Genomic DNA, 13,408 nt, shown 5'->3' with positions numbered 1-13,408 from the left:
TTTATTCAGGTTGTTTTCGATTTTGCATTCTATAAGTGTGAAAAACCAATCAGAAATGACTTTTATTAAATTTTAGTCCTCCTTATTGAACGAATGAATTAAAACTGAAGTGTAAGGCGTACGTCCGAAAAAAGTAAAAACATAATTGTTCAACAATCTCGGCCTATTTTTGTAAAAACGAATTTTTTTTTTTCAAAAAACTCTTATGGGGTAAGTTACTACAACTCAAGGGCTATGTAATTAAGGCATGAAATATTTTTTATCTTAAAACTTAAAAATGGCTACTTTTTCCGCCCTTGAACCACTGTGCGCCGTTCCGTAAATGGAGTGGGTTCCATAAAGCCCAGTATTTTTTTGTTGCAGGACTGAAGATGTAAACGTTCTGCCAGCTAGGGCGAAGACTGTCACTTTCCATGAACTCCAAAATTGGTTTTATGTCGGGGTCTTCAAGTTGGATCTTTTCGAACTTGGTCGTCACTCCATGGATCAGGTTCTGATGATGTTGAAGTCACTGTTACCTGATAGGCAGTAGGACTAGTCGTTCCATACTGTTTCTCGATTCGGGGACAATAATTGCAGTTCTCAGGACAGGGTCTCCTTGATAAAGCGTCATCATTACCGTGAGACAACCCTTTCCGGTGCTTGATCTCCATGTCATATTCCTGGAGCCGCTGTATCCACCTGGCTATATGGTCTTCCGGATTTTTGAAGTTCAAAAGCCATGTTAACGAGGCATGATCTGTCCGAAGCAGAAATGTTCGGCCGTAGAGGTAATGATGGAAGTGTTCTACAGCTTTGACTATGGCCAGTTGGCCAGTAACTTCTTTCTGGTGACGCAGTAATTTCGCTCCGGCTTTGATAAGCATTTGCTCCAGTAAGCGATGACATGTTCGTTGCCGTCTATTTCTTGGGATAAAACAGCTCAGATGCCCTCGTGGCTCACATCAGTGTCGAGGATGAAGGATTTTCCAGGCTGAGGATGTGAGAGAATAGGCGTTGATGTTAAAGCCTCCTTCAGTCGTAGAAATGCATCTTCGCATTCTTTGAACCATTCGAACTTTTTCTTGCTCTCCTTCAACTTATGCAAAGGTTGGAAAAAACCTTCACAAACTTCATGTAGTACGTGCAGAGCCCCAGGAAACTTCACAGCTGATGGATGTTTTCGGGACGAATCCCGAACTCTTGAACGCAGATACCTTTTCTGGATCGGTTTGTACACCCTCAGAAGAGATGATGTGACCAAGGTAGTTCACTTCCCGGCGGAACAAATTACATTTGGACCGGCTTAACTTCAGATTGGCTTCCTTAAGCTTCTGCAGCACTTTCCTAAGATTAGCCAGATGTTCTTCGAAGCTGCGTCCCACGATGATGACATCGTCTAAATAGACCAGACAGGATTCGTAGGAGAGTCCTCTCAACACTGTCTCCATAAGACGCTCGAACGTAGCTGGTGCATTGCAGAGGCCGAAGGGCATCACTTTAAACTGCCATAGGCCTTGTCCAGTTGTAAACGCTATCTTCTCTTGGTCATCAGGGTGTATCTCAACCTGCCAGTAGCCGCTCTTCAAGTAAAGGGTCGAAAAACACTTGTGTCCGGAAAGAGTGTCCAAGATGTCGTCTATCCGTGGAAGAGGGTAATTGTCTTTCTTGGTGATTTCATTCAGCCGTCGGTAATCGACACAAAATCTGGTGGAGCCATCTTTCTTTCGGACCAAGACGATGAGAGAGGCCCAAGGACTGGACGAGGGTTCGATGACATCATTCTCCTGCATCTCTTTCAGGAGGGTCACAACCTTTTCCTTCTTGGCGAACGGTAGTCGTCTTGGATGCTGTTTAATAGGGGGGGGGTGTTCTCCAGTGTAGATCCTATGCTGTGTTAAATTCGTACGGCCAACATCCTCCGATGTAGATGAAAACAGATGCTTGAAGTCGTCCACCAATTGTTCCGCAGCAGTCCTTTGATCTTTCGATAATGGCGCACTCCCAATTAACTTCGATGTCAAGGACTCAGAAGACACAGTCTCGGGGGAATTGATTCTTCTAATGATGCAGTTTACCGGTGTACAAGTTGCCAACACTTCACCTTTCCGGATATTCCTTGGCCTTTCACTCACGTTGGCGACTCTCACAGGAATTACACCCTTAGAAAGGTCCACAAGCGTAGATGCTACCAGCACTCCTTTTGGGCTATTGCTTAAGTTGGGGTATTCAATGAGTCCAAATCGAAAACTATTGCTTTCTTCAATGGAGCCAGGTATTAATGATTCTGACCTTGAGGGAATCGATAAATGGGCTATTATTTGGGCTATTATTTGATGAGCTGATCTTACTACTATCATATATGCGAAAGTTTGTCTGTATGGATGTATGGATGTTTGTTACTCTTTCACGCGAAAACTACTGAATGGATTTTGATGAAACTTTACAATAATATAGCTTATGCATCAGAATAGCACATAGGGTAGTTTTCGTCCCATTATGGGGGGCAAAACCCCCTTAGGGGGGGCAATAAAACACAATTTTAGTATAAATTCTCTAATATGGGGATGAAAAAATACTTGCACATATTAACATTATATGTCCATCGAAAGCTCTGATTTTTTCTGCTGAAGATGGCACCTGTTCGAAATTTCTAAGTAGAATAAAAAACGAGTTATGAGCTTTTTAGTTCCATGTTTGAAGGCTTTCCTTAACTCAATACAATATTTAGTGTATCATCTCAACTCCCTGTCGATAGCGACTATTGTATTGTTGACTATCTTTGCTTTTCGTGACTGTTCAAGGCTTTTCTCAAGTCAAATCTTGAAGTAAGATTTTTGCACAAGATTGGCAAATAATACATGGATTTGGCTGATTTTTTTTTCCATTTTAATGCAACTTTAAGGCAATTAATTGTCTTTTTTTTATTTATTTGTATTGACTGGGTATTTAATCGATCAGCTGGAATCTAGCCAAACTTTTTTTGTGGAATCATTTCAATAGCTAAGGCATTTGGCATTTTTTTCAACTGTCGCTGTTTTTGAAGCTAAAGACTACGCAGTACTGTGTTTCTCGGTTTTCACCATGTAACCAAATATCGCCATTTCTTTAATATTTCTTTAAATTTGTTAACACGTAAAATAATTCGCCAACTAATTCGCAAATTCATAAACAGCGCAAAAACTTCCATTACTTTGTCTTTGCACACAATTTCAAACAATTGCCAAATTTTACTGTTTATTGGAAACATTTCGGGTAGCATCATTGTTGATCCCATTTTGGGACGATTTCTACGGTAAGAAGTTATACATTATACAGTAATTTAGATTGCCGGTGTAGCGTTGGATATTATGCATTTGATGGAGATCGGGATTATAAGGGAACTGTTTCACTTTATTTAAGAATAGTTGACCTCACTCGAATAGGATTTTTTGGGAATTACCCATGACTTCTTTAGAACTCCTGAACGTTTTCGTGATTTATTTTTTGTGATTTTTGGGTGTCTTCTCAGTTTTGCCGACATTTCATTTACTCCCCTTCCCCCTAATTTTCAGTTTTAATCATACCTTTTGATACATTTAAGCGGACAGACAATTTGAAATGTCGGCGAAATTAGAGACAAACAATTTTATGGTAACTATTTGACCTCTGCCTGTAATGACCATTAACTTAAATCAATTGGGAAAAAACTATATCAACGTGAGCGAAGTCGCGGGTAAGAGCTAGTTTTACATCATTTTCTGCGTTGAAGATGGCTATGTCTTCTCTCATCGAGTGCAGTTCATTAGTCTTGAAATCCAGGGTGAAGTCATATTTCTTTAAAAAGTCTAACCCGAGAATGAAGGGGTCCGTGATATCAGCGACGAATGCCGTATGATGGTAGGTGGCATTCCCAGACACTATTTCCAAGTCCACTTTGCCTTCAATCTCTATTTTGTCACCTGTCACAGTCTGGAGACTTACGCGTGGCGATGTCCACAACAGTTTCAATCCAAATTCACGAGCCACATCTGACCCAATGATTGTCACATCGGCTCCAGTGTCGACAATCAGTTTTCCTATGGGATCCTATGGGATGCTGGGATTCCTATTTACATGTGCGTAAATGAAAAATCCATTACTGCCACTACTAGAAGAGGAAATCTGCAGAGTTCTGGTGGTGGTGATTTCCTTCCCTCGCGTAGCTTGGCGAGCCGGACAACTCCTTCGCAGGTGCCCTTCATTACCGCATTTCCAGCACTTTCACTCTTGTTTCTTTTGGGCTGTTATGCCGTTCAGATGTCTTGCAAGTCACCGAGTTGTCTCTCAAGTTCAGCGAGGTGGGACGACCTGCAATCAGATTTATAAGCTTCCTGAGTCCGGATTAGATGGCGATCCACACGGGTTGCTTCTTGGGCGGCCTCGTATCTCATCGCATACACCAAAGCGGATTTCAGGTCTTTGACATCCGCCATCCGTAGAGCTTTCTGGATTTCCGGATCTCGAACCCCGTCGATGTAGTAGTTGAGTGCCAGGTTGTCTCGAACATCCGCAGGACAGTCGCAAAAAGCAAGATGAGACAGTCTCTCGACGTCCGCCGCAAGCTCTTGCAGGGTTTCCCCGGTTTTCTGAAAACGGGACTTCAACTGGAGTCGACTGAAATCTTTCTGGCACTTCTCACCGAAGCGAAGCTCCAACGCAGATGTGAGGGCGGCGAAATCCAGGCGCTGGCTGTCCGGAAGGGGCTGAAGAATGTCCGCTGCGTCACCTCTCAGGGATGCTGCAAGATGGCAGGCCTTGGTAGCAGAGTCCCATCAGTTCGCTTCCGCCACTATCATGAGTTTTGTAAACATGCCACGAAGTTTTCCCATCAAATGTGGCCTGTTTAATGGACGGTCGAGCAACAGATGTGGGAGCGCCAAACTGTACAGAGCTGCTTTCCGCGGTTGCCAATCTCCTTTCCATGTCTCTCATTATTTCTTCCTTAAATTAAGTAAATTTCTTGTCTTCTTCTTCCAACTTATTTTCCACATTGGCAATGCGCTCTTCCACAGTATCAAAGTTTTCTTCCAGAGCATCAACTTTATCTCCCATGGCGGTTAGTTGATTCTCCATCATGGTTTTCATCGACGTTAGGTCACTTTTTATTTCATCTTGACTTGTAGTAATTTTAGCAGTTAAATCACTATTTAACTGTTCTTGGTTAGTCGCCAATTCATTTTTTAATTGTTCTTGATTAGCTGCCAATTCATTTTCCAATTGTACTTGATTTGCAGTCAATTCATTTTTTAATTGGTCTTGATTACCCGCCATATCATTTCTTAATTGTTCTTGATTAGCCGCCAAACTTTCAGTCAAGTCACTTTTCACAGCATTAATTGCTTCCAGAAGTTGTTTTAATTGGTCATCCATTGCGCGAGTAATCACCATAAAAATAAAGTCCAAATTCAAAGTCTTTATGAAAAAATGTCCAAAGTTACACTTACTCCAAGAAAGTCCTGAAGAAGCCCCACGTTGGGCACCAAAATTGTAACGGATCCGGTGCGACTTCCGCTTTCTTGAAAGGACGACACAGTTCGTGAGAAAAATACAGGAAATTTATTTACACTATGTACAGGAAAGATCGTCAACAACTGCTAAATTAATCATCAGCAATTAAGCAAATATCACTCAACACCGTAAACTCAACGGTTACTCACGCATTTACTACCAAATACGCAAAAATACAGCTCAAAAGGCTTCACAAAACAGAGCCATAAAAGCTCTCCAGCGTTCCGCTGCAACGATTCACAAGCAAAAACTAACTCGAAACTGACTCATTCACAAGATGCCCGGCGCTTTATACCGAGCGAAGAAATCTCTAGAAAATCCTACTAAGTTCTACGCATTTCTCATATATTTTTTTTTATTCACAAACCTTATTAATGAAAAATAGGGGACCGTATACTTCAGCCGAATGTATAGGGGCTGTATATTCATTACAGGAAACTATTTACAGGTTACGTTACTACAAAAATTTTAAATGAATGATAATTTAGTAAACGCCTAATTTAGCTAAATTACGGCAAATTAATCACAAAAATAATTATTATTTACAGAATTTGTAACAATAACTTACCAAGTACCTAAAGAATATACGGACAGCTTTTACTATGAAACTCACCAGAGTTTTAGAGGACTGAGCAAAAACTTGATTGTATTACACTAGAATTTGTAACTCAGGCCTCTTTGAGATATTCACCATTTATTTTAGAGAAGCCGAAGTATTTGTTGGCATTTTAATCACGTGGACTGGATTTTAAATGGGATACATTCGGGCTCGAATGGAGTGTGGTTGGGTTTGGAATGGAGCGTTGACTCACCTGCTAAGATGTACATGACTCCAGTGACCATGACGGTGCTTATCTGTTTTTTGAAGAGTCCGAATATACCAAGAGGTGCAGAGAAACCAAGCAGAATGAGGCTCACCATGGCGCAAGACATGGCCAGGTTACGCATTCCTTGGGGAAAACAAGAATAGAATGAGGTTTAAGAATTACCTTCCAAAAATATAGAACCATTCCGTCCCACTTCTTGATATAAATTGTGCATAGAAATATGTAAATCTCTTTTGCTTGGGGAGCATTTCAAAAATGATGAATCAGAAAAAGACATTGTAATTTTACTTGCAACATATTACAACCTTTTGTTAGTATTTATCAAAACTAATAACGAGGTTTTAAAATCTAACCAGCTCGTAATAGAATGCACACTTATCTCCAACATGCATGCAAACACATGCTTGAACTTGAAATAATGTGTCGTTTCCAAAATTTTAAAAGTATTTTTTTTCTGATAGAGCATGCTTAAAAACATAGGATCTGACCATTTTAAAAATTAGTTGACTATGTTTAATATTTTTAAAAAAATTACATTAATCTGTGCGCTTTCATTGTTTACGCTTCTGCCGATGACATCACAAATGATGAAATGCCATTCAATGTTGTCATTTTCACAGAGCATAATATTTAATTTACATCTTTACTCACGTGTACTGGCAACGATATGGTTGATAGCAAGCGTAGAGCGCAATATTTGATTAGCTTGTTGATTATCATAACGTAGAAATGCGGTAGACATTTGCGCCTAAGTGCATCATTTGTGATGTCATAAAGATCACGCCTTGCTTGAAAAATCGGATACTTTAAAAAATTAATTAAAAAATAACTGTTGTGAAAATGAAAGTATTTTCTGGGTCCATGTTATATTTTTTTGCTTATTCTATCAATTTCAGTGACTAAAAGTAGTACTTTTGACTGAAGGAAACAACCCCATTGTCATGCGTTTTATTTTCGCAATAGACCAAAGTAGACGCTCTGAAGTCGAATTTATAATCGTCGTTCACAACGCAGAGCGCTGAACCGATAAGGAAATGATAAGTTTTAGGTTTTAAAATTAATAGCATGAGTATGCGTTTACTAACAGTTTTTTTTTTCGGCCTCCCCTTGCCCGTGGAAGAAATGGAGAAAAAAAATTACAAATAAATAAAACAGAGCACCGAAATTCCACTTATTTAAGAAGTTCCGGAGCCGAAAATGCTCCCCTCTTCTAATTGGCGGATTTCGAATGGAACCTAGCATCCTGCACCTTCTTCAAAGTACTTTTTTTTTTGTACATCCTCACAGAATTTTCTGTATTTATTATTAAAGAAATTTATTACTCTCTATTCCTCTATTTATATGTAACCAAGATCATGTGATCACGACATGTATTTTTTTTAAACTTTTTATTTTATCAATCAAGACGTACGCCATTCAAGTCAAACCAAGCTAAGAAGATCTTGCAATCATTCGGGTCTTGGAACATGACACTTTACGCTCTACATAGGCGGCTCGAAGGGGGTCAAGAAGGACAACGGTCCCCTCACTTCCCAAAGTAAAGGAGCTTTGTCCCCTCACTTTTCAGAGTTAAAAATTTATGATCTATTGAAAAATGATTTTTTATAAGGTGAATTGATTTAGTTTAAGAAAGTAAAAACTAAAAATTCCAAATAAATGAACTTTTCTCAGCTTAATTCATAAGAATGAAACTTTAAAATGGAAGGGAAAAGTCTACGATGGCCATCTGTAATTAATTTTTAATGCCATAGTCAACATTTTTAGAGGTTGTTAAATCAGTAACATTAAAAGCCAGCAAGTAGCATAACCCAGTTTTACAAAAAACAGCCTCAGGGACTACGCACACTAACCCCTACACTTCTTTTGACCCCCTCCCCTATTTTCGGGCACCAGCCGCCTATGACCCTCTTTTTGGGTATCTCAAAAAACCTTCCAGAAATACTATTTATACAACAATGAATGTTTTTAATTCTCAACGGTTAACAAGAGGAAAAGTGTTTACTCTTCTGTTTTTCTTGATATACTCATTCATACATTAATTTCTGTCAGCGATATCGAAAAGTCTTTGGGTCCTATACGATTGCCAAGATATGGCATTAGTGAAGTCCTATTCCAGTCCTTATGGAATGCATTTAATAGTGAACCTTTAGGCGAGCCTTTCAAGAGACTTGCTTTGTTAACTCCGAAACGGTCGATTTCACAAGTTTCCTTCTATCATTTTTTATTCTTACTTTAAACTATGCTGCATCTTATATTTTAGCATTAAGTCTTGGGCATTTTTTACTTCCTCACAATCTCCGTATCTCTACATAGTATAAAATGCAGTCCCCAAAAAGCGTCTGTGTGTTTGAACTCTCAAAACTCGAGAACTACCCGGCCGATTACGCTGAAATTTTCAGTTTGTTCCTTTAAGTCCTGAAAAGGTTTGCAGATCAGTTCGAATAAAATTCGATGAATAGTTCTTTTTTTATTCCAATTTACGTTCAGTTTTCACATAAATTCTCAAATAAGGGGGTGAAAAATTACTTGTACATATCAATATTACATATCGTTAGAAAGGTTAGGATTTTCCGCGTTCTACGCAATTTGTTTCAATGCTCTAACTTTATTATGGCGGGAGTTATTTGCTTTTTAGCTCAAATTTTTTAGGCTTAGCTGAAATTTAGGCACTACATCCTTTATTAAATAAATCAATAAAAAGTGAAGGAATTGTCCCACAGCTTTCTTTTTGACGCCATTAGAAAAAGCGACCTTTTTTACTCCAGATCTAACTCGACCTATGGTCGAAAAAATAAGCTTTTATCTCAAAAGAAAAACAAGTTACAAGCCTTTTAAAATCAAGTTTAAGAAATCTCGATTCCATTCAAATTGTAAACCATTTTCTTTCGCATTTTAATTCATTAAACTTATTTTATTTTGTGTTTCCATGGTTACGCATTTTAAATCCATCTTTCTGGATTTAATTTCTTAAAAGAATTTTAATATCTGTCGTCATTGTTCGGAAGGGAAATCATGGTGTTTTTTTTTATTTATTTTTCACGCCTGATTGTGTAATATACGTCACTTGACACAATTTTTATTTTCAAGGTAGACCGGACAAAGCCGGGCAACGCAGCTAGTATTTATATATCTTTTTCAAATCTTGCAACTTTATTTTCACCCACTTCCTGTGATCAGACTTTTTTGAAATTTGTTATGCAACCTCTGATTAGATGACAATGCCATATTCTACAATCAAATTAATTTATTAGCCATTGATTATTAGCTTACTAGCTGCGTCGCCCGGCTTTGCACGTTCCACCTCGAAAATAAAAGTTATGTTAAGTGAGGTACAGAACTCACTACTTTACTTAGATAGATTTGTATACTATCAGGTATACAAATAGTTCAAATATCAGGTTTGAACAAAAAAAAGAACAGCAAAATTTTGCGGAAGATTGCGGAAAATAACCAAAACGTAAACATTTTAAATCCCCCGATTACAGGAAAAGCCTTTAAAACAAAAGCCAGAAATTTATTTTTCATATTCGAGAAAAAATATGGCAACATATCTTTCATTTAATGATTTTCTTCACGATACAAATTTTAATAAAAGCATTGCTACGGAAAATTGAGATGAAGTACTGAATAATAATTTGAATGGAGGAAAGCCTTCGAAATTTAGGGATTTTTTGTCGAAATCCAAGCATCATAATTAATATGTATAGTTTTTAATTAATATCTCCGCTAATTATTATCGGAGGATTATGTTATATAGCCAAACATAAAGACGGGAAGATTATGAATCCATCGATACCTGATTCGATTGTTAGTTCACTGTCGTTCATGAGAAGTAACTTGGACATACATACATAGTTACATACATAGGTACATACGCTCAGTTTTTATTTAGATAAGATTTCAATTTTAATCAACAATTTTATATAAATCCTCTAATATGAGGACGAAAAAATGCTCGCAAAAAATTGATAGAATATCTATAGAGACCTCTGATTTTTCTGCATCAGATAAAATTTGTTCCAATATTCAAAGATAATTAGAACGTGAATAATAATTGTTTTAAACTAATTTCATGTTAAAATGTAAGTAAGCTTTCAATTAGAAATTCATTGTTGATTACGGTCATTGTTGGACAATTGCATTTATTTAAATTTGTATTAAAATTTTCAGATTAGCATTATCTCCACCTTTTTTGAAGCTCGATAAATATAGTTTCCACACACGGTAACCATCTTAACCTAGGTGGGAATTGATTTAAAACTCTTTTTCTTATATTACTTGTTTACAAATAAAATCTAATAGTTTCAAAGAATAACTTACGATCTAGCCAAGCATCCTTTGATACAATTTTTTCGTTTGATAAATAAGATATGCAGGTCTCGATATCATAACCATCTTTTTTCATTGCAGTTCTCGCAGCATCTGAAAAAAAAGTCAATTATATTTAATATTGAGTAGGCTTCAGAAATTAACTGGAATATGTTTTAAATTTTAAAAATAAAGACACGCAGAATGGTCGAAATTAAAAGGTAAACCTGAAAATACTCACTCGTTATTCTCTACTTGACGTGGAATCTGCAATGCAAACAGAGAAAATTTTCTGCGTGCGAAATAATTTTCTTTGAAAAAATTATAAATGGTGCGGTTAATAAAATACTAGATGCACCGAGGGAACAATGCAAAGCTTCAGGTTACATAGAAAGCGTAATTTGGTTTTCGCAAAGAATGCCACTTTTTTTTTGAAGCAAAAGCCATGAAGTAATACAAAATACTAATGGAAAATTGATATTAAATCATATTTTAAAACTATTAATCCCACATGTAATGCATTTGGTTACCCAACATATGTGTAAAAAGAAAATGTTTTAATGAGAAAACACCTTGAGCGGGTTTTTTTATCATTCAAAACGCTTCGCAATTAAGGATCACTGGCAACAAAAATGATAATTTTTCCACTAACAACATTAACCCTAGAACTACAAACCATTTTTTCAAACCTGTAAAATAAAAACAGGGATACATATTTACCCCATGCGTTTTTTGCTCATAAAATCGTTATGATTTAAATAGCTAAAAGTACTGAAAACCTGGTTAAAAAGCTCAAAACCCATTTTACCTGGCGTAGTTAATATCAACCGCGGTTTGTAGTTCTAGGGTTTAACACATGTAACATGACTCCAGGTTTGGAAAATTTGAATTTTCTAAGCGTTTCATATTAATTACTTTTAGTCAATATCATTTTATTGCACACTGTGAATAAATTAGTCAATTCATTATTACATAAAACCTTCACTTTTCGAATACTGTTTTTTAATGCCCTTCTATTGTCGCCAGTAAACGTTAGATTAGAGTAAAAGCACTGAATATGGGGTACCATTTGCTTTTGTTACTTACAGCTAATACGATCAGGAAAAAATAATATTGAACGTGAAAAGAAATTCAGAATTTCTGGATTAGAACTATTTGAATAAAAAAGCTCCAATCAAATATTTTAGGTCTAAGTTTTAATTTATTCAAAAACTGTGGCAAAATTTGTTTACACGGGATGTTCCTTCTTACGGGAAACCATAAAAATAACACCAGAAAACAACTTTTCGCTTTTCATAAATCAATTATTTCCATTTCAGAAAAATGATACTGTTTTTCCGAATACCGGTGGAGTTTACATTATCCTATTTGAAGTCTTTTTGTCACCGTAGAAAATGTTCACCCTTTGATCATTTGAAAATGGTCCTACGTTTCACTTCTCAATTCTTCCTCTTCTGATGAAAAACGAACTTGTTTCGCTACATATTGTGTATTTTCAGTATTTTGCTTCATATTGCGCCGTCCGCCCCACTGCGTGCTTCTCCAACCTGATTCTCATTCTTTATCTTGAGCATTAGTTGAACAGTTTTATACAAAAATGAGATAACCCACAAAAACTCAAAAAATGAGTTATTCACATAGGTTGGTAGATAAACTAAGATACTATAGGATGCAAAGAAAAGAAGAAAGCCAAATTCTGTATTACTATGCCATACAAAATGCCAAGACCTACTTTCAAGAAATGGGGCATTGATATTCAATTTTAAAATCAATTTACTCAAAAGTACTGCCTGGTGGGTTACCCTTTTTTGCATAACACTGTCCAATTATGTTTGAAATCGAGAAAATGTCGTAAAAGCACATACTTAACGTTAATACAGAAGAAATTATGTTATATGTTATATTATAATATTATTATAAGTTATATGTATATATAAGTTATACATAAATAATATTATTATAAGTTATATGTTATAATGTCAATTGTAAAATAACGGTGTAACCTGATAACTGTTGCACCGTAAATAAAAATTTGTTTTTCGCAATCACGAATTGCGATAGGACCCAACTCGGTGAGTTTCTTGTTTCTTCAAATGGCTTCATCGCCATCATAATTTGAATTCAAGACGTCAAAATTCAAATTAATGCCAGCGGCTCGAGGCTGGATGTTTTGTGCTGGATGTTGTGTGTTAGATACTATTTTCGCGTAAAAAGGATTGTGATAAGTCGAGAAGGTCATTTATAAATAATTCGATTTTGAGGCACATGAACGTCTGCATTAAAACATAGAAAAATAAAATAAAAGGACGGACGTTATTCAAAGGCCAAGTGAAAACTATAAACAATTCGCTAAAGCTAAAGAAAAAAAAATCCTGCAAACACCCACTTACCTCCAGCTCGTACCACGTTCTCCGTAGATGTCAGAAACATCGAAAACATGGATAAAAATATCGTATATTATTAGGTACCGCCATAATTGTCTTTCCCCTATTTAACTACTGGTACACAATGGAGAAACGAATACCGAACGTTCATGCATTTACTAGGGGTCATCACGTTTATGCTTTCACGTTTTCTTTAAAATAATGTGGCATTTAAGCAAAGCTTTTTCGTTTCATTTTTAATCATTCACGGCACTCATTATTACGTGTCAATTCATGATAATTTTAATGATGGCTTTCTAGAGGGATGCGTGAAATTTCCGGTGAGTGATCACATTATTCTGCAAGGAGCTAATAAATTACGGATGCGATAGAAGCGAAGCA

General features: G+C 36.7%; 1 protein-coding gene across 1 annotated transcript in view; it reads right to left on the bottom strand.

Annotated features, from left to right (window-relative positions):
* LOC129217627 (uncharacterized) overlaps positions 1–13,163 on the bottom strand; it is a 29,400-nt gene extending 16,237 nt beyond the window's left edge. Inside the window, exons 1-3 of the mRNA XM_054851956.1 lie at positions 13,034–13,163; positions 10,656–10,757; positions 6,321–6,458 (exon numbers count right to left, since the gene is read on the bottom strand). Of these exons, the coding sequence (XP_054707931.1) occupies positions 6,321–6,458; positions 10,656–10,757; positions 13,034–13,082 (289 nt within the window). The 5' untranslated portion in view covers positions 13,083–13,163. The remainder of the gene's footprint in view (positions 1–6,320; positions 6,459–10,655; positions 10,758–13,033) is intronic.
* Positions 13,164–13,408: the final 245 nt, after the last annotated feature.

Source organism: Uloborus diversus, chromosome 2, assembly GCF_026930045.1.
Source record: "Uloborus diversus isolate 005 chromosome 2, Udiv.v.3.1, whole genome shotgun sequence".
NCBI lineage: Eukaryota > Metazoa > Arthropoda > Arachnida > Araneae > Uloboridae > Uloborus > Uloborus diversus.
This window is presented reverse-complemented; position numbering and strand designations above follow the sequence as displayed.